This window comes from Drosophila innubila, chromosome X, assembly GCF_004354385.1.
Source record: "Drosophila innubila isolate TH190305 chromosome X, UK_Dinn_1.0, whole genome shotgun sequence".
Classification (NCBI taxonomy): domain Eukaryota; kingdom Metazoa; phylum Arthropoda; class Insecta; order Diptera; family Drosophilidae; genus Drosophila; species Drosophila innubila.
In genome coordinates this window covers 14,108,994-14,136,901 of record NC_047626.1, presented here as the reverse complement: position 1 = coordinate 14,136,901, position 27,908 = coordinate 14,108,994, and the positions used below count along the sequence as shown (strand labels likewise).

The 27,908-nt window shown below is 39.7% G+C and overlaps 3 protein-coding genes across 4 annotated transcripts; 2 read left to right on the top strand and 1 right to left on the bottom strand.

Annotated features, from left to right (window-relative positions):
- Positions 1 to 61: 61 nt before the first annotated feature.
- LOC117781946 lies at positions 62 to 2,398 on the top strand. The gene is made up of 2 exons (XM_034618837.1): positions 62 to 251; positions 1,630 to 2,398. Exons 1-2 carry the CDS (start codon positions 108 to 110, stop codon positions 2,047 to 2,049), a joined length of 564 nt encoding a protein of 187 aa, XP_034474728.1. The 5' UTR covers positions 62 to 107; the 3' UTR covers positions 2,050 to 2,398.
- On the bottom strand, positions 2,378 to 4,191 carry LOC117781909. Its single transcript, XM_034618797.1, has 2 exons — positions 2,822 to 4,191; positions 2,378 to 2,757 (listed from the first exon to the last, which is right to left on the bottom strand). The coding sequence occupies exons 1-2, from the start codon at positions 4,091 to 4,093 to the stop codon at positions 2,455 to 2,457; spliced, it is 1,575 nt and encodes a 524-aa protein (XP_034474688.1). The 5' UTR covers positions 4,094 to 4,191; the 3' UTR covers positions 2,378 to 2,454.
- Positions 4,192 to 4,784: 593 nt separating this feature from the next.
- Positions 4,785 to 22,552, top strand: LOC117781850 (zinc finger SWIM domain-containing protein 8). Of its 2 annotated transcripts, XM_034618734.1 has the most exons (10): positions 4,785 to 5,071; positions 5,366 to 5,492; positions 6,529 to 7,401; positions 14,779 to 15,021; positions 15,086 to 15,249; positions 15,342 to 15,652; positions 16,133 to 21,034; positions 21,603 to 21,941; positions 22,006 to 22,155; positions 22,363 to 22,552. In XM_034618734.1, exons 3-10 carry the CDS (start codon positions 7,107 to 7,109, stop codon positions 22,427 to 22,429), a joined length of 6,471 nt encoding a protein of 2,156 aa, XP_034474625.1. In that variant the 5' UTR covers positions 4,785 to 5,071; positions 5,366 to 5,492; positions 6,529 to 7,106; the 3' UTR covers positions 22,430 to 22,552. The 2 variants fall into 2 exon arrangements, with proteins under 2 accessions (XP_034474625.1, XP_034474617.1); XM_034618726.1 differs by lacking the exon at positions 5,366 to 5,492 and having other exon boundaries at positions 4,791 to 5,071.
- The last annotated feature ends 5,356 nt before the right edge of the window (positions 22,553 to 27,908 follow it).

Below are 27,908 nucleotides of genomic sequence, written 5' to 3'. Positions count from 1 at the left end.
TGCGTCGTGGCCCAGTTGTTGGCTCATCCGTTCATTCATCATTTGCAGCACATGTCAAAAATCGATGGGTGTTGATTAGTCGTAGCCAGACAACATACAGGAAAGACATGGCGGAGCACAATAGCTATGAACAGGAGTGCCAACGGGCGGAACTTCTGGGCATCCAACCACCGAATAAGGATGAATTCGACCGTAAACAAAGGGAACGACTGGAATATGAATTGGCCGAACAGGAGGCCGCCGAGGCAAACGTAAGTGTTATCGGAAAAATTGGCAACAGTTAATGAAGCTCTTCTGAGATACTCAGTCAGTAGACGCATCAAACGACATAAAAGGCATTCGAATAAATAGGTAGTATAAATTAAGCAAGCTTAAAAACTATTGTCGAGCCTGTAAGACTACGAGATATTCTGTGGCCAGTCCCTTAGATACTCTAACAAACTGTGTCTGTAATTGCATCAGTGCTGCTTCTTCTACCTTTGACATCAAGCAATGCAAAACTGTTTCTTGACTAACTACTGTATTTATTCTTCGATATTTTGGAAATTCTCAGACAAGCTCAGAACTAAGGTATATAAGGTATCGCTCATTTATTTCATGACTGACAACTCAAAACAAGTGAGCGGTTACAGTCGAGCACGCTCGACAGTAGGATACCCTGTACCCAGGTACTCTGTACTGAGGTTGATTTTCGACCAATTGTTCCCATGGAAGCTATATGATATATGCAACCGAATTAAACCAAATTTGGTCAGAATGCACAAAACCAAGTTAGATGCATATTCTATCAGTTTGGTTAAGATATCTCAAAAAACAAAAAACTTTTTCATACTAAAACTTAATTTTCGATTGAGCGTCTCTATTGCAGCTATATGATAAAGTGGACCGATTTGAACCAAATTTGGTCAGGATGTATATTACCAGCCCAGATGCAGTTTTGGTTAAGATACCTTAACAAACAAAAAACTTTTTCATACTAAAACTTCATTTTCGACGTATCGTTCCTATGGCAGCTATATGATATTTTGATATATTATATATATTGATCTGCCTATGGTATCCAGGAACCTACATACAAAGTTTTAAGTCTCTAGCTCTTATGGTCTTTGAGATCGACGCGTTCAAACAGACGGACAGACGCACAGACAGACGGACATGGCCCAACCGACTCGGCTGTTGATCCTGATCAAGAATATATATACTTTGGGGGGTCTGCAACGCCCCCTGATATATACATTCTGCCAAAAACATACCCTATTTTGCCCATTTTCAATGGGCTCAGGATTTAAAAATAAGAGTCACAAGTAACTTTTACAAAACAATGCTTGCTCATTCAAAAAACCACATCAAAAAAAGAATTGCTGGGACTTTCTCATTCATATCGATAACTTTTTGGGCTTCAAAATGTTTAAATTTTAAAATAGTTTTGAGTTTTGTATAGAAATTAAATGTAAAAAAAAAAAAATTAAAGTTATAACTAACTTTTATTAGAAATATTTGAAAAAAAAAAGATTTATTCATACCCAAAAAAAGTATTTCTGGAATTCCTCATTTATCCCGGCAATTCTTAACGGGTTTGATTTCCTTTTTCAACTCATAACTCTTCTATGCGACGCTTAAATGCTACAGGTGCTGGAGGAGCAGGATGAATCCCTGCGTAGCGCGGGTGGCAAGTTGGATGAATTGAACAGCATTTTGTCGAGCACGCAGCAGCGTTTGAATCGCTTTAAGCAGACAGCGTGTGGCAGCTTGACAAATATATTTGCACGTGGAGGCAGTTTTAGTGGCCCGGCCGGTAGCGCTGGTAGCAACTCCACGGATGTGGTGCCAGGTGGTGGTGTCGAGGAGTCTGCGGAGCAGCCACCAGTCCAAAAGCAACCACAACCAATGACACCGCCAACTGCGGCTCAGGTGAGCGCAGCAAAGGCAGCGCAACGTCAGAAGATGGATGGACATCTGGATAAGCTGGATACAATGATCAACAAAGCGGGCAATGCCGAGTTGGCGATGAGCGAACAGACAAAACAGATGCGTCGTCTGGCCAAGTGATAGTGTTAAAGAAGTTGGGAATCTTACGGGAAAGTATTCTTTATTCGTCTTTATTCGTTTATGCAATATTCCTTGATTATTACGAGTACATATTGTATGTATGTATCTGAACACATGCGTTGCCCTTAATCACAAAAAATTATTAAACGTAAGTCGAGATTTTCAATCACAAAATGTGCAAAGTTTGTCTTTGCAAATATAGTTACAATATACAATATATATATATATATACACACAAATCTAAATATGTACATATATAAGTACTTGTTTCCAATTAATACTTGTTGCTAAATATTAACCAAATTTAAATTAAAATTACAGAAACAATAAACAGAAAAGAAAACATTAATTCATTTTGCATACAGAAGAAAGTTGAAAGTACAAAAGCATGGATGGTCGAATGTTCTAATATTTGGAATCTGGACTTGACTGACGTTGCGTCAGCCAGCGCTTGACCAGATTCTGTTCGTATTCCCTGATCGGAGCGGATTTATGCAGCAGTGTTGAACTTGTTTCGCTATCCGTATCCGAATGCTCGTCATCACTGTCACTGTCAGTCTCATCCTCATCCTCCTTCTCCTCGTCATCCTCATCTTCATCCAAACTGGCATCCAGGCCTGCATCAGTCTCATATTCCTCTTGCTCTTGCTCCAGCTTCAGCTCCGACTCCGGTTTTTTTTGTTTTGATTGCTTTTTAGGTGTCGTCAGCTTGGTATGAAACGAGATTTGTTAAAAACCAATTGATATTCAAGTGTAACATGCTGTTACTCACCTTCACCAGCAGCGGCGTCTTTTGCTCCAGCTTTTGCTGCTCCTGCTGCTCATTTTCATAGAAGAAATACGTGAGCAGCAGCTTCTCCTCGACGGAATTGTAGCGCCAGGCGCGTGGTATCAACTGGGAGTTGCGATTCAATCGCTCCTGCAGCTCCAGAAATAGATACGGTGAAATGTGCAGCCTTGGCAAATCCATTTGTTGCTCCAGCTCATCCAGACTGTTGTCAAACACACGGAAATAAAGCTTACAGGCGCGAAAGTAATGCAATTGTTGTGTCTCCTCAGTTGTCGTCCCTTGGGGTATGCGACGTAGCACGGCAAGCTGACGCTCGAGCACGTGGATAAGCATATATTGCTGCTGGCGATTGGGCATTGTGGCCATGAGCAGGGCACGACTGGTGCCAAGACAAAACTGTGGCATCGATTGCGTCCATAGATTGCTGAGCAATCGCAGCATCATTTGTGTCACTGTCGAGTGCTGGAACAGCTGGCGGGGCAACGATGGATGTGTATCTGTGGTCTCTGTTGATGCGTCCTTGGTTGGCAGCCAACGCAGCGCATCGGACCACAGCTTGGCAGCGGCATCCTTCAATATGGTGAGTCCCAACATCTGCATGCAGCGTTTGCAGTAGAGATGATCCGACGAGTTGATGACTCTACTCTCCAGCACAGCTATGTTAAGCACAATGTGATTGAGGCCATAGTAGAGATCAGAGGAGCCGGGCACCAATGTTGGCTGCTGATTGGACGGCTTAGACGACTTGCACGTCGTTCCGTGGTTGTGACAGAAAAACTCGCTGGGATCGACGAGACCGCTGGGAAATTCGCGCAGGCGTTTGTAACTACAGCTGGGCACCAGCTCGTACAGACACTTGCTGCAGTGCAGCGACACGTAATCTTCGCGTTCCGCAAAGCTGAGCAACAACGGTTGAGATTTTGGTTCTTCCAACATATTTGCAGCCTTTTGCAATGCTTCGAGATCAATGTGCGTGTAATTGAAACGAAAGCTGATATGTTGGCCACTCGCCATGAACACTGAAATCTGCTGAATGTCCATCCCAAAGCTGGCATGACGAATCACAAGCTCACTCTTAGCGTCATCCTCAGCCCCAGCGTTGTCCACGCCGTCTTCCACAATGTGTACGTCATGTTCCTTGATGACGACGCGCGTTTTGCTGCTGCTGTCGCCCAAGTCGTGCTCGAATTGCAGAAATACATGGCCGCTGCACAAATTTGGGCGCAACTCGATGCACACGGCCTTCAACGGCATCTTTGGCGGCGGCCTCTGTCCGTCCGTCCTTTGGCAATTTAAATCAAATCAAAGGGTACGCGATTTGTTTTGCTGTTCGACGCTAGCGTGAGTAGCGTTCTTAAGTTTTCGATGACGGTAAAGTATCGATGTTCATACTTTTCGCGCCACTATCGATCACTTTTATTTAACATCAAAACTCAGCAATTAGCCTATTAAAACAAAACAAAGTACCCATGCTTAAGGGGTGATTGGATGTCGTTTAGCTTACATGTTGATATTAAATTTAATTTTATGTTATATGTCAAATACTAAACTTAACAATCGGTACATTGTTCTGTATCGACTATCGACGGGTGGCATTGCATTCTGTTGTGATTTTAATATGGAATTAAAAGGAAAAGTTTGTTATTTCACTTTAAGATTTTGTGGTTTCAATAAATAAATATTTTTTAAATTTAAATCTTTTGTTGCATTCTAGGGTTTGAAGTTGGCAACTCTAGAGTTGTTCATCGTAGTTTAATTGAAGTATTTAGTTCAGTAGCTCATTTTTTGATGAACGAACTAATCTTTCATATAGTTTGCTCGTTCAGTAAATAGATCCCTTATAGTCCCATATAAAATCAACAGTGTGTGTTCATAGCGAGATTGTATTGGGATTCGGATCAAAGATCTATTTACTGAACGAACTATATTAGATTTCTAGTCACTGAACTAAATGACCTACAATCAATGATTTAGTTCGTTCTTTCACTTTAGGGACTAGTTCAATAGAACTTAATCCGAACGATTCGATACAACTCTAGTTAGTACGAACGCGAACGCGATTTTTGTGATGGATAAAAACAAAGTCCCGTACAAATTCATAAAAACTGTGTAAAAATGCAGCAAATGCAAACCGAAATCATAACTAAATTCTGCATTGAATAACAACTAACAAATTGGAGTGCACAAGTGGTGTGAAAAAGCAAAATTAATTCGAAACGGGCAAACAAAAAGGTTTTTTCAACGTTTTCTTTAACGCATTTCGTGCACACACACACATACACGCATCCATACAACCAAATATACAGGCATTGATATATGTATATCAATATATTGATGTTGTGCTGTTGTTGTGTTGTTGCTGCTGCTGCTGTTATGTGTGTGTGTGTGTGTGTGTCTGTGTGTGCGGGAGCGGTGCATTAGTGTATGTATATATATACATAATAAATATATATATATATATACAAATGAATTTTTGTGTGTGCTTGTGTATGTACGTTTGTTCACTATTTCTGTCTGTCTAAACAGGCCAGAGCGAGTACGAGTGCGATAAAGAGAGCGAGCTCGCGCGCAGGTTTCGCGACAAGGCATAAAGCAGGATAAAAAGGAGCGAACGAAGATGAGCAGAAGGCATAAAAGTGAAAAATAATTAAAGGTTGCTAAAGGGACGCGCGCACGGCACGACAACGACTGCGGTTGAAGCAGCAGAGGCAGCAGCAGCAACAACAACAACAGAGCAGCTGGTCCTGCTGCAGTTAAAACAGCAACAACGCCACATACACATGCATACATTCGTATTTCTGTATGTACGTATGTATCTATGTATGTATGTTCGCTCGTACATATGTATGTACATACACAAAATTGTGTGACCAACAACAATTGGCCATTTTGGCGTTCTCTATTTTGGCAGTCACACACAGTCGCAGTTACTGCTCCCCCAGCGACGCTGCCTCAGTGACTTTCTCACTCTCTGACTTTGAATCGCTGCTGCTTCTGCTGCTGCTGCTGTGGGGGGTACAAATTCACATAGCCGTGAAAAATAGCATGAAACACAACAACGACAATAAACAATAGACAGCAGTCGCAGACACAGACAAAGTCGCAGTCGCAGCAACACAACGCGTTTAGTTCGTTTGCCTGCGTCTTCTTAGTTTCGTCTATTTAAGTACTTATTTTTTGTTGTAATTTTTGAGGCACTCTTCTTTTCTTCTTTCACCCCCGCGCGCCATAATAATCGCTTGGTCATCGGTCAGTAAAAAGCTCGTGCATATGCAGGTGGAATACAAATAGAGATGGGGGAATTGTGCGATACGTGTCACGACACGCCTCTTTCGTGCGTGTAAAATCCCAAAAACTGAATGACCCCAACAACAAGCATGAAAGCGAACGAAAAGTTTGAATTACTGAAGACCAAAAAGCAAAGAAAGTTATATTCTGATAAAAACGATGGGAATTAAGGTTTTATTTCTGCAGTCGTAGACAAAGAAAAGAGCTATAATTAATTTTCAAGTTTTTACGAAATTGTGTGTTCTGGGCATTTTAGAGACCTAATTTCGCGTTTGCTGTGTTACAAGTTTTTTTTTATGCGCGCGCTCATCTCTCACATTTAAAATAAATAATCAACAACCACGCAAAAATATGTATATACATATGTACATATTTGTAAATAAATAGTTTTCAATTTAAAGGATTGAACAGCACTTGACAAACGGAAAATTAAGAAAAACCCGCTCAACATTTCGCCTTTTACACGAAAACTTGAGCGTCGGAATTAAAGTTGCACTTTACAAGCAAACTAACAAGCAAGAGAAACAAAGCAAGCAAACAAAATAGTCGAGAAAAGAAAAGAAAGAGAAACAAACAAAACAAAACAAATATCCATCCAAACGTTAAAACCACAACAAACAGCGGCCCAGAGCAGCACCAGCAACAACAACAACAACAAGATAAAGAACAACAATAATAAAAGCAACAACAACAACAACAACAAGAATAAATCAATCATAGGCGGTAGCAAAAGCTCAGAGACTGCTTAAAGCTCTGCCTCAACCTGGCGAATCGCAACGGCAGCAACAACAACAACAGAGCCGATGCCTCTGCTGGCGGCGCAGCTGGCGCTGCTGTAGCCGCCGCGGGCCGCAACAACAGTAACAACAACAACAACAATAATAATGCAGCTGCTGCCGGTGGCGCTGCTGCTGCAGGCGCTGGCGCCGATGCAAATGCTGCCGCCGGTGGTGGCGGCAATGAATGGAATCCTGAGGAAATGGATCGCTTCAGTTTCGACGATTCCATACGCTTTGAGGAGGATTCACTTTGCAGCTGGAGCTCCGAGGCGGAATCGTTGTGCAACAATTGGCGTGGCTGGAAGAAGCCAACCAATGGAACTGGAATGGGAACAGGCAATGGCAATGGCATTGGAGCCATCGCCAGCGCAACAAACAACAGCAGCGGAGGAGCCACATTTAGTGCAGCCGGATGCGGTGCTCCTGGCCCAAGCAACAATGGAGCTGCCAGCTCTGCCGCTATTCCAACGGGTGTTCACTGCAGTAGATATTTCGGTAAGTGCATTAACTAAACACTGAAACTTAAATACCATTATTTTATTATGCATTTATTTAAAATTAGAAACTAAATACATGCATAATAGTTTTATCCGATTGTTCAGCTCGGAATTGCCTGTTACGATCTGGCAACTCTGCACGCATTACATCTTTTCAACACCAGCCGTACCGCAGGGTTACCTAAAAGCGCATCTACAAGAACGACAAAACCAAAAACAATTTCTGCTAGCGTCCTCTGCTTATCGCTAAAGTCAAAATCACGATTTTGCGGGTTACATTATGTCTTTGTCCTTTACCTTACGTTTCTTCTGTATGTTTCTCTCTGCTTCTTATAACCCTGTTCTGTTTACATATATACATGCATACATATGTATGTATGCGTTGCTCATTGTTTTTGGTTCGTTCGGATCCTTTGCGCCGCAGCAGCATTATCAACATGTAATCTGAGCAGAGCTGCGACTGCGCTGCCATTGCTTTTCATTGTTCTTTGTTTTGTTATTGCCAGTGTGCTTGTGTGTATGTATGTGTGGGGTATGTGTATTGGTATGCTAGTTTTTTGTTTTGTTACGAACATTGGGGCCCAGGGCATCTTACTAGGTGAGCAAGCACTGTCAGCTGCATTTTAATGCTGTATGCACTTACATATGTACATATGTATGTCAGATACATGCGTATAAACCTAAATATGTATGTATATACACCCAGCAAACATTTGGAAGATCGTTTTAACAAAAACCACCAGGATGAGTCTTTTTCGAGCCCTATTGATGACTAACAAGAAATAAATCTTATTCGGATTTCAAAAAGACACGAAAATGACTCATGAATGTGCTCAAAATGTGAAGACTCTCAAATGATTGCAAATATCACTCGAAAATGAGTCACAACTGATCAGAAAAACGGTCGCATTTACTACTATTTTAATCAGAAAGAGGACTCGAGAAATTTCAGAAAATGCTTGCTGGGCATATGAACATACATGTGTACCTCTGTATGTATTGTTCATGTATTGGCTTAATTTTAAAACATAATAATAACCGCAAGACGTTAATATGCAAGGGCGTAGACAGCTTTGTGCGAAAGGAGGCAGAAAAAAATTTTTTTTTTAATGTTTGAGCTCTTTAAATAGCAGACATTTCATATTTTTGAACATATTTTCAAACATTTATCGACTGCCATAAATTAATTTATAATTTTAACAAAATAAATAGTTGTATATTTATATCTTTGATAAATTCTTTCAAAATTTATTTATTTCATGCAGTTTTCAACACTAAAAAATAATTAAATTTAATAAAATATTAAAAATAATTATATAAGTAATAATATATAATAATGGGCTCCCCTCTTGCCTAAGCCCTTGTCAATATGACTTTGTTGTGCCGTCTTTTTCACGTTGCGCTTGCAATTTACTTTTCCTCTCGTCCGTGTCAAGGAACCTTTTCAAGGATAATGCTACAATGCGTACATATGTATGTACATATTTGTAAGTCAACTGACAGACTTGGGTACCTACAAATGAATAAATGTAATACACACAGATAGCAGGGTCTGCTTTTGACAAGGTCGTGACCTATCATAAATTGACAATTTTCCTTATGAAAACTAGTTAAACCCTACCTATTCCAAGTTACAAACAGACAATCACAGCTTATTTGACTAACTACATATGTACATAAAAATTATAAATTTCAGATGAACTTAACTGTAATTACAGTTTTCATATCGAATATCTCCAATAAAACAATATCATTTTACGATATTGTTGCAAAAGATTGTAATTATTGAACAAAACATTATCTTCCTAGGTTTCTTTTTCATATATTTGTCCATGTGGGTGAACCTCTACAAAATATGCACAAAAAACACCGAAAATTATTTGCGTTGGCTGTTATTCTTTGCTTTTAAAATGTAAAATAACAATTCTTCGTGTTTTTGTCAACATGGCAATCGCGGGCGGCCGCTGTAACCCGAAGGACCTTGATATAAACCATGTCCATCTCTAGCTGGTACTGACTGCACCTCTGTGTGTGTGTTTGTTATCATGTTATCTAATTAGTAGAATGTCACTTTTAAAAGTTTTCGCTGATAAAGCGAAACATATACATATGTATGTATGTATGTACGCATAACAATTTTATTTGTATGTGTAAGTTTTCGTGCACTTCCGCGGCATACATACATATGTATGTTTGTACATACACACATGTTTTTAAAATGTTGACCTCTTTTTGCAGCGTTCTTTATTTCAATAACCTGAATTCTCCTCTGTCCACACATTGAAAATAAGCAATTGAAGTTAAGGGGCAACATTGGCAACAACAGTTTGCAGAAACAATGACATTGCGCCACTCGATTTGCAACAGAGACAAATGCGTTTAATTGTTGTTGCTACCAAGTACTTACATTGTACATATACATACATAAGTATATATGTAAGTTCATGTATATACATACATACATAAACATGCAATCTCCTGTTTGCGCACAGTCGGAAGAAGAAGAAATGGAATGCGAATAAAGAAGGAATAGGCATGCATGAATAATAACTCTTGACGCTTGCGGAAAATGACTTTGAATAAAATGGTGCCAGAGTGTCTGAAATTAAGCGACAGCGAACAACGAAGGAACGAATGAAAAAAAAGCGCATGAACGAAAACAAACAAACGATGCGCTGGTCATACTAGTCTGTATGTATGTGCGTTCCTCTGTCTGCGTCTGTGTGTGTGCGTGTGCGTCTGTGTGTGTGTGCGTAGTGCCAACCGACAAAGACTTACGAAATCGATATCGTTCATTGAAACGAACGAAAACTAGCAAGATGTATGACATTAGTAAGCTGAGTTAACGATAGTGAAAGCAAAACAGGTTCCTATTAAAATCTTAAAAACCTATGTTTTCATACATACATACATATATGATGTATACATCCATTCGTATATCTGTGTGGGCGAACTCGAGCTTTACTATTTTGTCGGGTGACTGCACGCGCGGCAATGTTGTTAATGCTGTGTCAGTTTCTCTTGTTAACAGAAGAAGAAGAGGGGCAAAACAAAAACAAACTCTACTATTCATTGTTTCGGCTTCTTTGTTTTGTGCTCTAAAGCGGATGGACACGACCTTTATATATATTTACATACATAAGTATGTATGTATGTATGCATGCACTTATATTGTTGTTGTTCTTGTTGTTTTTGATGTGTTGCTTGTATGTTCATTTTGTTTATTTGCATGACAATTTGTAGAATTTTGTTTATCTACTAGTCAATTGTGCTGTATTGTACATACATACATACATAATTGTATGTTTATGTGTGCACAATTTACATACATATCCATGAGTACATTGAGACTGCATAAAACTGTGTGGCATGCAACAAACATTGAACTGAGTTTTTTTAAACAGCAACAACTAGAACGACGTTGACCTCTGCCGACACTGCCCTTCGTTTAATTTGGTCATTGCCCGAACATTTGCGCTAGATGTTTGATCTCTGAATGTACACACAGTCATAGGCTATTTCCACGACCACTCACATTTGCCACATTTGCTCACATTTGAATGTAGCTCATTTTTGGCTTTCCACGACCAAATGTTAAAGTGTTAAGACATTTGCCATTCACCCAAAGCAAATCAGCTGTTTAGTTTCTGTGCACAAATTATAAAAAGCTGACAATAACCACATTTTAATATTTACTTTAATATTATAATTGTCGTGACAAAATAAAAAAATTTACATAATGTATGTATGTATTTAATTCATATTTTACAAAAAGTTAAACCCAATAGATAACATTCATTTTTTTACTTGTTTTAAGAACCATAATCAACTAAAATAAAATAATAACTACATAAATAAAAAAAGATAAAGATATGTTTATTTAAGTTTGTCAAAGGAATTTCATACTTGAATGAATGTAAATATATATTTAGAAATGTACATATGTATGTACATACACTTAAGAAATAAAATCAAGAATTTTAAACTTGAATTTTAGAATGATTTTTTTTTCTGTGTACATACATATATACACAAATAAACACATGTCGAAAAAAAATGCTGCTTCATCAAGACAATTAACGAGTGCACACGTGTGTAGTCACCATGGCAAAATCCATAAATTGGGCTTCGAACTGCTACCCTACTCTGCATATTCTTCCGATTTTGCCCCGCTCGACTATTTTTTGTTCCCATACCTGAAAAGATGGCTGGGTGGTAAGATATTTAAGTCGAATGAAAAGGTCATCACTAAAAGAAACGCCTCATTTCCGAACCTTGAGGGGAAGCCAATAGCAATTTAATAATTGGGAGAACGGTGGACTAAATATGCCGAAAAAAGACTTGTATTTATAAAGTCACAGGTTTAATAAACCATCCTCTTAAACTAAGAATTGAGCCATTAGGAGACTATGTTGCAAAATAAAATATTGATGTTCCGAAGAAATATCTGTTAAAAAGTCATTGATTTATGAAACAACCCTTGAAAACTAATTTATTTACAAGACAAAAAATTATCGGGTATAAAACTCACTTTATTTTATTTTATTTTTTTTTTTTTTTAATATGGATCAGGATATTTCATAATTTCTGAAGAATGCCAGTTTTTTAAAAGCTCTACCTTTTTCTGAAAGCTAATAAATATAATATAACTCGTTCATAAACAGTTTTCAAATTGACCCAATAGTTTTAAAGCTATTAATTTTTGAATTAAGAAAATTATGACTTTAAAATTTTAAGAAAATCCGATAAAAGTTTAAAACGTTTTTTGTTTCTCCTTTATTTACATCAAGGAATAACACCGGAATCAGAACCGTTAACCGAAACTTACCATTTCATTTTTATTTCCGGAAATCGTAACCGAATGAAAATTCTCTGTGAAGAACCGAATACCGAAATGTTTGTACCGGTACGGTTGTGGTAAAGTTGCTAGGTCACAGAGTTGTCCAACTTCCAACTGTCATAACTTGATCAAAACTGAATAGATTTTCAAACGGAATGTCATTTTGATCATGATTTGGCCTCTAAATTCATTCTGTATTCAATTTTTGTTCATTTAGAAAATTTTATTATTTTCGACCAAGATTCGATTTCGATGGTAAGGGTCCCCCCTTTGAAATTTCGAAAATTCAAAATTTTAAATCTCAAGTTTTCACTTTTAATCAATTCCTTATATCGTAATTAGTATAAAACAACACTTTAAACTTATTTCTGAGACCTTTCCTTTTCTTGTAAAAAATCATGTGAAATTGAACAAAAATTTTGACTTGTAAAGTGGCTAATCCGCAGTCTGACCAACTTCAAACTGTCATAACTTGATCAAAACTGAACCGATTTTCAAGCGGAATGTCATTCTGATCATGATTTGGCCTCTTTATTGATTCTGCATTTAAATTTTTATCATCTAAAAAATTTGATATTTTTTCGATTCTAAGTCATCTATCATTCAATTTTCCATACATACCCCTTGACATTTTTTCAAAAACTTTGATCTCTCATAACTTCATCAAAAAGTTACCGATTTTCAAGCGGAATGTCATTTTGATCATGATTTGGCCTCTTTATTGATTCTGCATTTAAATTTTTATCATCTAGAAAATTTGATATTTTTTCGATTCTAAGCATAGCTTGCAAATAACTGTTAACCGTTTTTTTCCTTACGCTCTGTTCGCGAGAACAACCGAAAAAAATCATACTTTCTCGCTCTCGCTCTGAGCAAGACCCTTTGGTTGTTTTCGATCCGGTTTTCGGTTGAGCGCTAACAGTTGAGCAATTTGCTTATCGGTCTTTGAGTGAACAGCGCGTAAAGAGTGAAACGATTCACGCTCACACAGTGAGGCTCACCAAAAGACCGATTGACTGAAAAACTCAACGCAAACGGTCTTTTCAACTATTTGTCTTCTTTTCGATGCACAGTGGTACGTTGTGTAAAATTGCGACATAAAATTTCACTTTCGATCTTCTTGAAAAAATTGTATGTATTTCAGACTAATTTTTTGTTTAAAATTTCACGTCGCATATTTTACACAATGATTTTTTTCTTACTGCATCAAATTTAAAAAATTGATGCACTTTTTTATTAGTTTCACGTCCCATTTTGCTAAAATCACTGTGCTCAATCGAAACTCACAAAGCAAATTGACGCGTAAAACCCACGAAACTTCACATACACACATACATGCGCAAAAGACTTTTTGAATCGTCGTTCAGAAGCAAACGGTCCCGGAATGAGCAGAGCAAAAGAGAACAGAAAAAAGTGATCTTCGACTGAGCGCGAGCAAAATTTATTTACGAACAATTCAATCGGTTGCTCTCAGACCTTTTGCTCAAAGTCTCAGTGAAGAACACTTATTTCGCGACAGTGTGAAACGGTTAACAGTTATTTGCGAGCTATGATTCTAAGTCATCTATCATTCAATTTTCCATACATACCCCTTGACATTTTTTCAAAATTTTCGATCTCTCATAACTTCATCAATAACTAACCGATTTTCAAGCGGAATGTCATTTTATTCATGATTTGACCTCTAAAATGATTCTGCATTTAAATTTTTATCATCTAGAAAATTTTATATTTTTTCGATTCTAAGCCATCTATTATTCAATTTTCCATACATACCCCTTGACATTTTTTCAAAAACTTTGATCTCTCATAACTTCATCAAAAAGTAACCGATTTTCAAGCGGAATGTCATTTTGATCATGTTTTGGCCTCTTAATTGATTCTGTATTCAATTTTTGTTCATTTAGAAAATTTTATTATTTTCGACCGAGATTCGATTTCGATGGTAAGGGTCCCCCCTTTGAAATTTCGAAAATTCAAAATTTTAAATCTCAAGTTTTCACTTTTAATCAACTCCTTATATCGTAATTAGTATAAAAGAACACTTTAAACTTGATTCTGGGACCTTTCATTTTTTTGTAAAAAATCATGTGAAATTGAACAAAAATTTTGACTTGTAAAGGGCTAAATCCGCAGTCTGACCAACTTTAAACTGGAGTGATGGCTGAGTTACTATCACATAAGCAAAACCACCTACCAAACTCGATATCAAATAAACATTGAGTGACCGAGCTTTTCCATGTTATAGCTCTCTGATTCCAACCAAAATTGGTCAGTTTGTGCAAGAGAATCATTATTTGTGAGTTTGGTTTAGGTATCCTTTACTAATTTCCTTGATTTTCGTTTTTGAGGTTATTTGCGAATGACCCGCTTTTTGTACAATCATTAATTGTTGACAAAAGTTTATACGCCGGGTAAAGCTGTGTATTTCTGTTACAGCTTTTTAGGTTTATGAGATTTATAATATTTAAATAATGTTTAATTGTAAGGTTTATGATTAGAGTAATTCCTTTTAATACTGTGTCTACTTTGCAGAGGTCTCATCACTTGCCGAACTTGCTGCACGGTGTGTTGCCTCGTATATACCCTTCGAGTTGGTCGAACATGTTTATCCGCCCGTGCCGGAGCAGTTGCAGTTGCGTATTGCGTTCTGGAGTTTTCCGGATAATGAGGAAGATATACGGCTGTACTCTTGTTTGGCCAATAGTTCGGCGGATGAATTCAATCGCGGCGATCAATTGTTTCGCTTGCGTGCCGTAAAGGATCCACTTCAGATTGGTATGTCTATTAGGATAAATGTCATAGTCTGTTAATTATTTGCAATTGATATTTTTTTTTTTAGGTTTTCATCTATCTGCGAGCGTTGTGAGCCAAACACCGCGCACATTTTTCAATGTTGCCGTCACATTCGATCGTCGTCGCATCTCATCCTGCAACTGCACCTGTACCTCCTCAGCTTACTGGTGTTCTCATGTGGTTGCCGTTTGCCTGCATCGCATACATTGTGTACGTTTGCAATCACTCTCTTTTTCCTATTCTCTCTCTCTCTCTCACACATGCACACCCACTATTGCTTTCTTTATCTCTTTGATGTATAGCCTCTGGAAGTTTGCCTGCGTGCACCTGTTTCCGAGTCCCTGACGCGCTTGCAACGGGATCAGTTGCAAAAGTTTGCACAGTATCTCATCAGTGAATTGCCGCAACAGATTTTGCCGACAGCTCAGCGTTTATTGGATGAACTTTTAAGCGCACAGCCGACGGCAATTAATACGGTCTGCGGTGCTCCGGATCCAACGGCGGGTGCGTCGATTAACGATCAGACCAGCTGGTATCTGGACGAGAAGACGCTGCACAATAACATCAAGCGCATACTTATCAAATTCATACTGCCGGCGCCGATTGTCTTTAGGTAAATGAATTAACTTGTACTTAAACTGGTTATGTACATATGTGTATATTCTTGGTCAGTAGCAATATGCATGTCCCTCTATCCGTCCGTCTGTTTAAACTCCGTCTGTGGTCCTAAAAAGCTTGAAATTCTTTAAAAATAAACTAAACATTTATTATTTCTTTTCGATGCATATATCAACATTTATATAACTTAAATTTACATCTCTTGGTTCTGTTTATCGTAAGCAGTTAAAGCAGTTTGTAAAAAATAATAGAAATAGGAATTTAATTCCACCCCTGCAAATTGCATAAAATCGCAGCACCCACAGTCTTTAGGATAAAACCCTCTTTTCCAAGACTAGCATTTACTTTAAGGCTCTATGCAGGCAGGTTTGGTCAATTAATGTTTCAGACTTTTACTATAAATCGTTTATTTACTGTTTAATATATACTATTTCTGTTGAATATTTCTAATCTTATTTGTTTTCATCCTCGACAGTGATGTCAACTATTTGACAAACTCGGCGCCTCCGGCAGCTGCTGAATGGACTTCATTGTTGCGTCCGTTGCGGGGTCGAGAGCCGGAGGGAATGTGGAATCTGTTGTCGATAGTGCGTGAGATGTATAGACGCTGCGATCGGAATGCTGTGCGTCTGCTTGAGATTATAACGGAGGAGTGTATGGCCTGTGATCAGATGCTCATCTGGTGGTTCCAAACCAAGCTGGCCCTTATGATGGGCTCCCATGGACACAGCGGTGGCAAGCACTCGAATACGCATTCGAATTCCACAGCATTGCAGCACGCGTGCAGCTCGCTGTGTGATGAGATTGTCGCATTGTGGCGTTTGGCAGCATTGAATCCTGGATTGGCGCCCGATGAGCGTGATATGTTGCATGCCCAGTTTACGGCCTGGCATTTAAAGATCTTGGATCGTGTGGTAAAGAGTCGCATGATGCCGCCATCGTATTGGAGTAAACATCAACAGAATTCACGATCCGAGACAGAGTTGTTCATTGGCTTTAAGCCGGCAATTGAGGCATGCTATTTGGACTGGGAGGATTATCCGATAGCGGGCGTAACGCATACACATGATACAAACCCGATATATTATTCACCGTTTACGTGTTTCAAGCATACGGATTCCAAGGGGGAAAACAGCAACACCGCCAGCCAATTGAATGCAACACAAGCTCTCATGAATAATAACAAGCATTATAATTATTTTAGCGCATCCAATGATCATGGATTGCATGCGAGCGCTTTTAAGCAGCGTCCAGAGCGTACCGGCTATCGAGAACGTTTCGAGGCAAGTGCAGCTGAACTCTTTGGTTCCCCCAATGAGCCACCGTCCATAAACTCTGTGTTGCTCCTCGCCAGAGTTAATGCCGCCTGTGTCATTGGTGTTGATCGTAATGCCATTGCTATGTCGGCCAATAATCCTCCACAACAACAGCTGTCCAGCGTGGCGATTGCGCCCAAATCGAATGCGGCGACGGCAACGACATCGGGTGCAGCTGGAGCTGTTGGTGGTGCTGGAGTTAGAGCTGGTGGTGTTGGTGGTGGTGGTGGTGGCGGCGATGGCAATCGATCGAGTGCCAGCAGTGAAGGTTTCTGTGAGAATGATGATTTTGGAAACGACAACAGCAGCAGTCATAATTATTGCACAGAACGTGCGGCAACTGTTGCTGGACAGAAATCTCTGACGGAATCCGATTCACAGAGCAGCTTTGATGCGGTCAAGGATGTGTCTACACCTGGCGTAGGAGTGGGAGCTGGAGTAGGATTAGGAGGAGGAGTTGGTGGAGGAGCAACCGCTGCACTGCCTGTGCCTGGCACACCAGATTATCGCCAGCAGACAAGCTCCACATCGGACACCTCATCCGCCTCATCAGCTTCATCCTCGGCATCAACAGCCTCTGGCAGCAGCAACAGCTCCACATCATCAATGCTAAAGACGGCTGCAACAGCACAGCAGCAGCAGCAACAGTTGCAACAGCAACAAGCAGCACGTCGTTTGTCCAAGGATGAATCCTTTAGCAGCAGCAGCGATGAGTTTGTGGCAACTGGAGTTGCAAGTGCAGTGACAGCAGCAGCAGCAGCATCATCAACATCAACTGGCGGTGATTTGACGCCAGTGCCAAGCACTTCAGCTGCGGCACGTGCCGCCTTGGCAGCAGCAGCAGCAAGGATTACACCAGAGCCAGCTGGAGCTGCAGCATCAGCAATTGCAGGGCCAACAGCAGCAGTGGCAGCAGCACAACACACAGCAACGGCAATGGCAGCGGCAACAACAGCAACAGTTGGAGTAGGAGCAGCTGCAGCAACATCAACAGTTGCTACAGCAGCCAATGCGTCTGCAATATTGGAGCAACCTTGCAGCAGCAGCAATGTTGCCACTCGCACCGCATTGTCCGGTGATAAACCGCATATATTCTCAAATGTGCGTCCATCGGAGGATGCGTGGGACATACTGCTGGCCAGAGCGGAGGGATTGCATGCCCATGGACACGGTCGTGAGGCGTGCATTTTGGCCGTGCGTCTCGCCGAGCAAATGTTGGCAAATCCGCCCAATTTGTTGATGGAATTGCCGCCAGCGCCAAAGCGTAAGGGCAAAAAGCAGAATGTGAATCCCATATCGCATCAGTTGACAGTGGTGGCTTCATCGACGCTCTCCAAGTGCGCCTTCCTCTGCACGGTGCTTTCGGAGAATTCGGAGCATTATCATATTGGTTTTCGCATCTGTTTATTCGCCTTGGAGATGCCACGTCCGCCAGCGAGCACAAAACCGCTCGAGGTCAAGTTGGCCAATCAGGAGGCGGATATTTTGGCGCTGTTGAAGCGTTTGCCATTGGGCATTGCCGAGCTGCAAGTGATTCGAGAGCGTGCCGAGCAATTGCGTAGTGGCACGTTCAAGACACGTGGCGAGGCGTTGCTTCCCATCAATTTGGCCACATTCATTTTTGATGCACTTGTGACGGCCGCCACAACCAAATTCCCCTCGACAGCAGCTGCGGAATTGGCCATGATGGCGCGACGAACGAACACGGCGTTGTATAAACAGCACAGCGAGGAGAATATGGGATTTGAGGCCGCTGTGGCAGCATTGGGCCTAAAGGCAAATGTCTCGGAGGCAGAGCATCCATTGTTATGTGAAGGGACGCGACGTCAACGTGGCGATTTGGCATTAACACTGCTCTATCATTACAAGGATGAGCCACGCAAGATTGCCAAGATAATGGAGAAGCTGTTGGATCGCGAAATACATACGCTACTCAAGGCGCCACTGTTGCCTGCCTATTACTCCAGTCATCCGCCGGTGCGCACGCCCAGCCAGCAGCCCATGCGACGGGATGAGCATGATTATGCAGCGGGTGGAGGTGGAGGTGCAGGAGGAGCTGGTGCACCCTTTAATCTGTGTGAACTGCTGCCCAATGATTATGGCAGCGTTGGTGGCAACAGTCGGCCACATAGCTCTACGAGCGCGGAGCTGGAGCTGAGCATGTGTGCATTGAGCATGGCCAGCAGCAGCAACCAATCCTGTAGCAGCAGCAATCCGGCACAGAATCAGGGGCAGGGACAGGTACAAGGACAGGGATTGGTGGCGTGCAGCACCGGCAGCAGCAGCAGCAATGTAAATAATCCAGCTGCAGCGGGAGCGGGAGCAACAGCAGCTGGAGCAGGCAACAGCAGCAACACAACAAACAACAGCAACGGCAACAACAACAGCAGCAACACTGCAAACAGCAGCAGCAGTCGCAGCAAGGAGAGTCGCTACAAAGGCAAACGAGCTTATCCCTCGATACCCAATCAGCCGTCAGAGGCCAGTGCTCATTTTATGTTCGAGCTGGCCAAGAATGTGCTGACCAAGGCTGGTGGCAACAGTTCCACATCGCTGTTCACCCAGGCGAGCACAAGTCAGAATCATCACGGTCCGCATCGTGCCCTGCACATGTGTGCCTTCCAGCTGGGACTCTATGCTCTGGGTTTGCACAATTGCGTCAGTCCGAATTGGCTGTCACGCACATACTCCTCGCATGTCTCCTGGATACTTGGACAGGCCATGGAGATTGGGGCGCCGGCGATAAGTTTTCTCATTGATACGTGGGAGGCGCACTTGACGCCACCGGAGGCAGCTGGCATGGCAGATCGTGCCTCACGTGGCTGGGATAGCAATATGGTTTATCCGGCTGCAGAATTGGCATTATCCGTACTCCCGCATGCTGCTGCCCTTAATCCCAATGAGATTCAACGCGCCATCTTACAGTGCAAGGAACAGAGTGATCTGATGCTGGAACGTGCTTGTCTTACAGTCGAAACGGCGGCCAAGGGAGGCGGTGTCTATCCGGAGGTGCTCTTCCAGGTGGCACGCTATTGGTATGAGCTGTACACGAGGAATGCGCCCAACAATAGTGTCGGTGATTACGAGCAGCATGATGATCAGCTGGAACACTCGGCGGCCAATTTGAGTGCGCTCATTGAATCCCACGAGTTGCAGCAGCAACAACAACAACAACAACAACAACAGCAGCAGCAACAACAACAGCAGCAACAACAGCAGCAGCAGCAGCAGCAACAACAGCAGCAGCAACAACAACAACAGCAGCAACAGCAACAACAACAATTGATGAATGCTGCAGTTGGTGGAGCAGGACCGTTGCCAGGTCCTCCGGTGGTCGGTTCAGCGCCTCAGCCCTTCCAGCCGGGCGTGGCCACATTGCAGCCCATGGGATTGGCGCCGTACGGGCCGTATACCTTCTGCCAGAGCATCTATGCGCATCATCATAGTCTCAGCTATCCGCCTGGTCAAATGCAGATGTATATTTCCGCTGGTCCACCGCCACCACCGCAACCACTGTACACGGGCTACTCACAGCAACAACCGCCACCGGCACCGCCAACACAGCAGCAACTTGCGGCTCATGGACAACAGCAACAGCAGCAGCAACAACAGCCATTGGCACCATCAAGTGTGGTGCATGCAGCACCGCCAGGTCATCAGCCACCACCAGCGTTTCAAGCACCGCCGCCAGGCGCCTTTCAACCGCTGCCGCCGCAAGCGTATCAATCGCTGCAACAGGGACCACCAGGACCTCCCATGGGTCCCATGGCGCCTGCCTATTATGGCCCACCACCGCCACCGCCACCCAATGGACCACCCGGTGGTGGAGTTGGCGTGCCCTTGCGACAGCATCCCTCTCAACATCAAGGTCAACATCCAGCGCAGCATCCTGCGCAGCATCCAGCTCAACATCCTGCCCAGCATGCCGTATATCCGTTTATGCAACAACAGGCGCCGCCTCCGCAGCACCAACAACAGCAGCAGCAACAACAACAGCAGCAGCAACAGCAACCACCATCACAGCCACCTGTGCGACAGCGGCAGCCACAGCATCAATTCTCGTGAGTAGCCCATGAAGTCATTGTTAAAACTTTTAGCAAATGTTAATCAAAGGGATGCGCATTTTAAAGTAATGAGTTTCAAAAAATCAAACCCGACAGTTCAATTTAATATAAGACCATTAACAATTTTTATCAGCAGCTGAAAGCGAGAAGTGAATCAGTAAGAGTACATAAAAAAAGAAATGGAATAAACTTTCAGATCAACTTTCAACTCGGCAGCAGTGTGTGCAACTTTTTTATCTTATGCTGGCTAAAAAAATCTTTGAGATTTTAGTTTCTTTATCAGCTATAAAGTAGTTAGATTGCAAAGACAACAGGAGCTAATGAACAAGGTTGCTTAAGAATTCCGCCACTTGAATCAGCCACTTGATCAGCATAGACAACCTGAGTCGATATAGTCACCTTGTTCTAAGAGCCTATAAAAATTATAGAGCAATCACAGTCCGCGAATAATCGCATCTGATGTACAAATCAGAAAAATAAGAATAAAATTACTTTTTTTTTATAATATTTATAATAAGTTTTATTTCACCAAGCTAATGCTCTATTTTTATGTTATGCTATCTAGACCTACGCAGATGCGTTATCTCCTGGTTGCGTACAATGTGGGCATGCTGGCCATGGAGACATTGGCGCGACGTGTTCATGATGATCGACCTCAGGCGAAATACGCAAGGAATCCACCTTATGGGGAGGATGTCAAGTGGCTGCTCAGGATAAGCAAAAAGTTGGGCAATCAATATCTGCATCAGTTTTGCATCTGTGCTGTTAACTCGATTGTCAGTCCGTTTGTGTTGCACGATGTGGCCATCGAATCAGCCCATTATCTGGGCAGAAACAATCATCAGCTGGTCATGCAACATCTGCGTTCGGCGTTGACGCCCCTGGTCCAAAAGTGTCAGCAAATGTAAGTAGCTTGCTCAATGAATGCATTAAGTGAACCTTATCTTACTTCCTTGGTCTCTTTGCAGGTACATTCAGTGCATTCATCAGAAATTGTATCACTTGACACAGGGCGATTATGAGGAATTCGCCAGCATTGTGGTTGCTGCACGTGCCGCATTCCAAATCACACCGGAGGGCAGTGCACAGTTCAAGGATTGGTTGCAGTCAATCAAGCGGTCAGTTAATTAATTATCTCATATACTACAATAAAGAAATTACTTTGAAAAATAATTAAATTTAAAGAAATTTTTATTTTGTTAAAAGAGTTGTTTAGCAAATTTTAATCTTTAATTTAGCCTTGTTAATTTATAATATATTTTAGACTTCGGATTATTGAACTAACTCGTTGATTAATTGTATTTTTGAAATTCATTTCTTTGCAGCTCAAAATCGTGCAAAAAAGAACTCTGGACACAGATTAATGCGGCGCTGCAAAGCAATTCTAAATGACAAAGACTTGACTCTTGCAATCTGATGACGGCATCGTCGACGGCGGCAACAACAGCAGCAGCAACAACCATTGCCGCCGTCACTGCAGGTGCAAATTGCAGCAACGAGGCAGCGTCACAGCAGCCAACTGCACAGGTTAAAGCGACGTCAACGCTGCCCAGCAATGTTGGCAATATTAATGTCGGCAATAGTGGCAACAATGCAGGCAACAATGCCGTCAACAGCATCAGCAACAATAGCATCAGTAATAGCAATAGCAACATTGAACAGACAACGGCACAGGCGCATCATCATCATCACCATCATCATCATCGGCATCATCATTTACTGGAGACGCCCACAAGCAGTGCGGCAGTGGCAGCTGCCGTTGCAGCAGCATCTGCTGTTGCTGCCGCCGCCGCAGCAACAACAACAACAGCAGCAGCAGCCGCAGCCGCAGCATCATCAGCATCATCAACGGTGGCAGCACCACGAGCGGGACAAGTCTATGAGCGTTTGTGTCGGCCAAGTCATGGAGTGGAGCAGCAACAACAACAGCAGCAACATCAACGACAACAACAGCAGCAGCAGCATCAGCAACAACAACAGCAGTCAAAATTACAGCAGCGTCCAGTGCTGGCAGCATCACAGCAATTGCAACCAGCACTGCCACTGCCAACAGCATCGTCGTCATCGTCATCGTCGATGCCTGCCTCGGTGGGGATGTCGATGCCACCGCTAGGACACGGTTATCAGACGCTGCCTGCTTATTATCATCAGCCTGCACCGCGACCGCTGGCGCATCATTCGCATACGCATCCACATACGCATACACATGCACGTCCGCATTCGCATCCGCATTCGCATCCGCACTCGCATCCGCATTCACATGCGGCATACCACCAACTTCAACCGTTGAGCCATTACCATCAGCAGCTTTAACAACGTACCGATGGCATAACCAGCAGCTGCTTTGCGGCTGGCGCGTCTCATGTGGCTCTTGCAATGCAACAGAACGAAAGAGGAAGAGGAGAAGGAGGAGGAGGAGGACCAGCAGCAGCAAGTGACTGGGACTGCTGTGGATACCGCTTTGTTGGCTGTGCAGCTGCATCAACCACTTCGATGGCGTCCCTGCGGCATTAAGATGCAACTGGAACTCTTACTCTTTCTACTCTGGCTAGGCATTTTCCTACCACTGTTGCTGTGGCAGCTCTGATTGCGATCTACCCTTGCTTCCCGAGTTCCGTATCCCGTTCCCCCTTGCAAATCACACCACCGCATTAAGTTCATGTTCTATAGGTTATCTCTTTCTCTATAAACATGCATATATAAATATAATTTTGTTTAATTTTGCTAGAATTATAATTATTATGCATATTATTTCAAATTCACAACAGCCACAAAAACATCTTATGTGTGTGCATTTTTAGACTGAGATTTCTGCCAACAACAACAACAACAATACACACACACACACACACTCTCATACACTCACACACTTACATGCAAAACTCACTTCAAAATGTGTTCAGTTAAACTAACGTTATTTTAGACATCTACTTATCAAATAGTTATACTATTAATTATAGCTATAAATATATATCTCTATATAGATTTATATATGAATAATACATATATAAATATACACCTTTTTTAAATTTTTATTTTTAATATTTGATTATGCTTCAAATTTATCAAAACTTTCAACTTTACCCCGACTTCATATTCAATTTATCAACATACATTAATTAAATTAATTTAAGCAAATATTTTTTATATACAAATATGTACACATATATATATGTATATCTATATATATATGTATATTTAGAAATTGAAATGTAGCTAAGCAATTTTTAGGATTTTCAAATTTTTTCTTTAAGCTTAAACACTCACCGATCAACTTAAATCCAAACAAAAAATCAACAAAAAACCGCAAAAAAAAATGAAAACATTTGAATATATAATGTGGTATATTTACAAATATATCTCTTTTATATTGTTAAAAAATATTCAGTTTTTCGTATGCTAAATATTTGTCTAAGATTTGTTTTTCGCTGAAGAAATCTTATCAAATTTATCAAATACAGGCACAACATTGATTTTGGCTTTAATTGACTATTCTTATAATTATAGTTAATTACTTTCAGATCGAAGTTGTGCCTCTTTAGTTAAATGAGCTGCTTTTAAATCTTTTTAGTTTTTTTTTATTACTACTTTTAAAACTTACACAAATATTTAGCGATAAGAAAAACACATTTATTGCTATGCTGAAAATCGAACAGAACGAAATGGAACAGATTAAAAATCACAATATAAATATATATTTTTTTAACATAATATAATTTTTAATTTATTGTAATTAAACACATTTACAATGCAGAATGTTAATTTGTTATGGTAAAATTACACAGACACACTGTAGGTAGGGCGTACTGTAGCAGTATAATTAGCTGAAAGAGCCCTTGCTCAGCGCTCTCTGTATAATTTTTCCGTTAAGCAACATAACAAATAATTAGAATTTTTGTTTATACACACATACACTTTTTTAGTTACATTTAAAAATGTAAACAGATATATATATATATATTTTTTAATGCCTATTTACACGCAGTTAGAATTGTTAAGTTGAGAAAAAGGAGTAAGCAAATAATTAGTAATTGTTTATTTTTGATTGAGTTTTATTTAGTATGCTTTATCTTATACACACAAAATTTTTTTTTAAACTAAATTCTTTTTATTTATATACAAAAGAAATGAAAATGAAAAAAAAAAACAATTTTTTTATATACAAACCACACAAACGAAATGCAGTTTTGAATAAATATGGTTTTTTGGATTTATTTCAAAACGCAGCTAAAAAAAAAGAAAGAAACCAACAAAAAACGCAAGACACAAAAACATAAAAATTTGTTTTATTTTGTTTATAATTTGTAGTAGATTTTGATGATTGTTATTTTTTACAGAGCTGTGGACAAAGTGTTGTGCATCCTTTCATATTCCTATTATCATTTGCCAGCTACTGAGCTTACGGCCTGGCCACCTGGCTACCTGGCTAAAAAGCGCTCAGAGATCGCAGAATGCAGGCTGCATTAGGAGATCGAGAGAGTGAAAACAACATATGTTCTCTCTGGCCCCAGCAGGTGCATAAATCTACTCACACATTCATACATACTTATATGCAACCATGCATATATACATAGATACGAGTACAGCTATTTTAAATAAGAAACTGCCACTTTCTGTTAGTAACTATTAATTGAATATGTTATACATATGAATTTGTATATGTAGGTATGTATGTATAGTATATGGGTATAGACCCAAGGCACGCAAATTGAATGCACATTGAGCTATAACGGAGTTGGGAAGGTAGGAGTTATATATATATATATGTGCATGTGTGTGTACATGGAGATTGTAGAGCAATCTCACTCTTTCCCTCTCACTCCTCTTCTCGGTGCTTCATATAACGCATTTAACATTGAGATGATATAGATATCCTGTAAATATTAAAGAGAAAATATAAATAAAACAAGTCGCGCAGCGCATTTGGCGTTCGTCTTATATAAATATTGTAATTATATTTGTGTTTTTTTTTTAAATAAATATATATGACTATATATATGTATACACACAGATATATGTATATGTATGTTTATATATAAATTGTAATAAAGAACAAAATAAACAATTCAATATAAATAATTGCATGCAAGTAACTTATATATATACATGTACACACACACACACACACACATCCATACAATTAAATCAATATGAAACTTAGTGAATTCTGTAAGCAATCGCGTAAATTGTACATTTTTAAGTAGACAGTTTTTTTACAAAAAAAAAAAAAAAACAAATCGAGAACAAAAAAAAAATTTTACATGCAGCTGGAAAACGTATTAAAGCAAAGATGCAATCTGTATAAAAAATGTAATAACTACGAGAAAGATGAAAAATGTAAGCGAAACCAGTTTTTAAATTATTATGCAATAAAATGAATTATATGTATCTATATACAAGCATGCATACAATTCATCTACATACATGATTATATATAATTATAATATATTTATGTATAATTTAAAAAGATATAATTATAGAGATCTAGCTACATAAATATATATATATATATTTATATATACATGCATATAGTTGACTTTTTCCATGAAAAAAAAAACAGAAAACTAAGAGTATTAAATAAATAAAAATAAAACAGTGAACAACAGCGCTTGTTCAATATTATATAGAACAAAAAATATTTGTACAATATATATACATACATATATATATATATATATGTATACATTCATACATTATACAAACAGTCAGTACACGATCCCAGGCTATAGCTAAACCAAATACATACAAGCATAAGTATGAGTACACAAACTTTCAAATGCCAAACATTACAGTACGAATGTTTTCGAAATTCCCAAAGCGACTTTCTAACACTGTACACAAGCTTTCCCATTAATTAGCAATAAGTAGTAAGTCCAAAATTTAAGTTAATATTTAAGGTATTTTAATTCATAATTTGTATAGCATACTTTTTGGGACTCCATTGGAAAATGAATGCAGAACAAGTCCGAAAGTTTTCATTTGTATTCCTTCTTGTACATTATTTAAATTTAAATGTTATTATTATTGTTTAATCTTTAGAGATTTTGAAGAGATTGACTTTTTAAGGCAACTATTCGAAATTTTCAGAGTTTTTTAAGTGTCAAAAATTTTAATATTACAAACATATTTTTAAAGTCACTTAAGTCGAATGTCATAAATTTAATTCCAATTTTAAACTTTTTTTAATTTTAGGTATGTTATATATATTTAATTCAAAATTGATTACATTTTGTGTTTATTCATTTCAATAAATAATTTCATTTCATTCAATAAATTAAAAATTTATTCAAATGTCCCCACAATTTTTATGAATTTCAATGCATTGATTGCTTGATTTCAGGAATACCAGCTTTTGGGCTGCTTTTTGAGATTTTAAGTCATATGAGTCTTCGGAAATTTTTCGCAAGCTTACTATGTGTAAGATAGGATTCTTTTCGTAGGCAAGACTTTTGAGCACACTCAACATACATGAATCTTTAAAAAAATCTCTTAATACAGACATGTTCTAAAACTGTTATACAACCAAAGGCACAGGATAGCTTCTTTCAATGCCCCAGAAACCAACAATGGTTATTTCTAAATGTCAAAAAAAAATTAATATAAATCAAATTCATTTTTAAATTAAATAAAAAGGCATAAAATAAATTTTGAAAATATTATTTAATAAAATAAAAAAAATGCTGCCAATTTACCCGCCTGCCTAACGGCGTCCAAAACTACCCAACAACAAGTTCGATTTAAACACAGTCAACAGGCATTTTTCTTAGCTATTATTGTGTAATATTTGAAGTGGTATTCGTTACGTAAATTGAACATATCTCTAGCATTCATTTTCTAATAAGTTTGCCTCTCACTATACATATTTTTATTT

Coding starts and splice junctions, on each gene's coding strand:
- LOC117781946 (XM_034618837.1), top strand. CDS start 108: ATGGCGGAGCACAATAGCTATGAACAGGAGTGCCAACGGGCGGAACTT. Junction 252..1,629: donor AGGAGGCCGCCGAGGCAAAC/GTAAGTGTTATC, acceptor TAAATGCTACAG/GTGCTGGAGGAGCAGGATGA.
- LOC117781909 (XM_034618797.1), bottom strand. CDS start 4,093: ATGCCGTTGAAGGCCGTGTGCATCGAGTTGCGCCCAAATTTGTGCAGC. Junction 2,758..2,821: donor AGACGCCGCTGCTGGTGAAG/GTGAGTAACAGC, acceptor TTTCATACCAAG/CTGACGACACCTAAAAAGCA.
- LOC117781850 (XM_034618734.1), top strand. CDS start 7,107: ATGGATCGCTTCAGTTTCGACGATTCCATACGCTTTGAGGAGGATTCA. Junction 15,022..15,085: donor AAAGGATCCACTTCAGATTG/GTATGTCTATTA, acceptor TTTTTTTTTTAG/GTTTTCATCTATCTGCGAGC. Junction 21,942..22,005: donor GTCCAAAAGTGTCAGCAAAT/GTAAGTAGCTTG, acceptor GTCTCTTTGCAG/GTACATTCAGTGCATTCATC.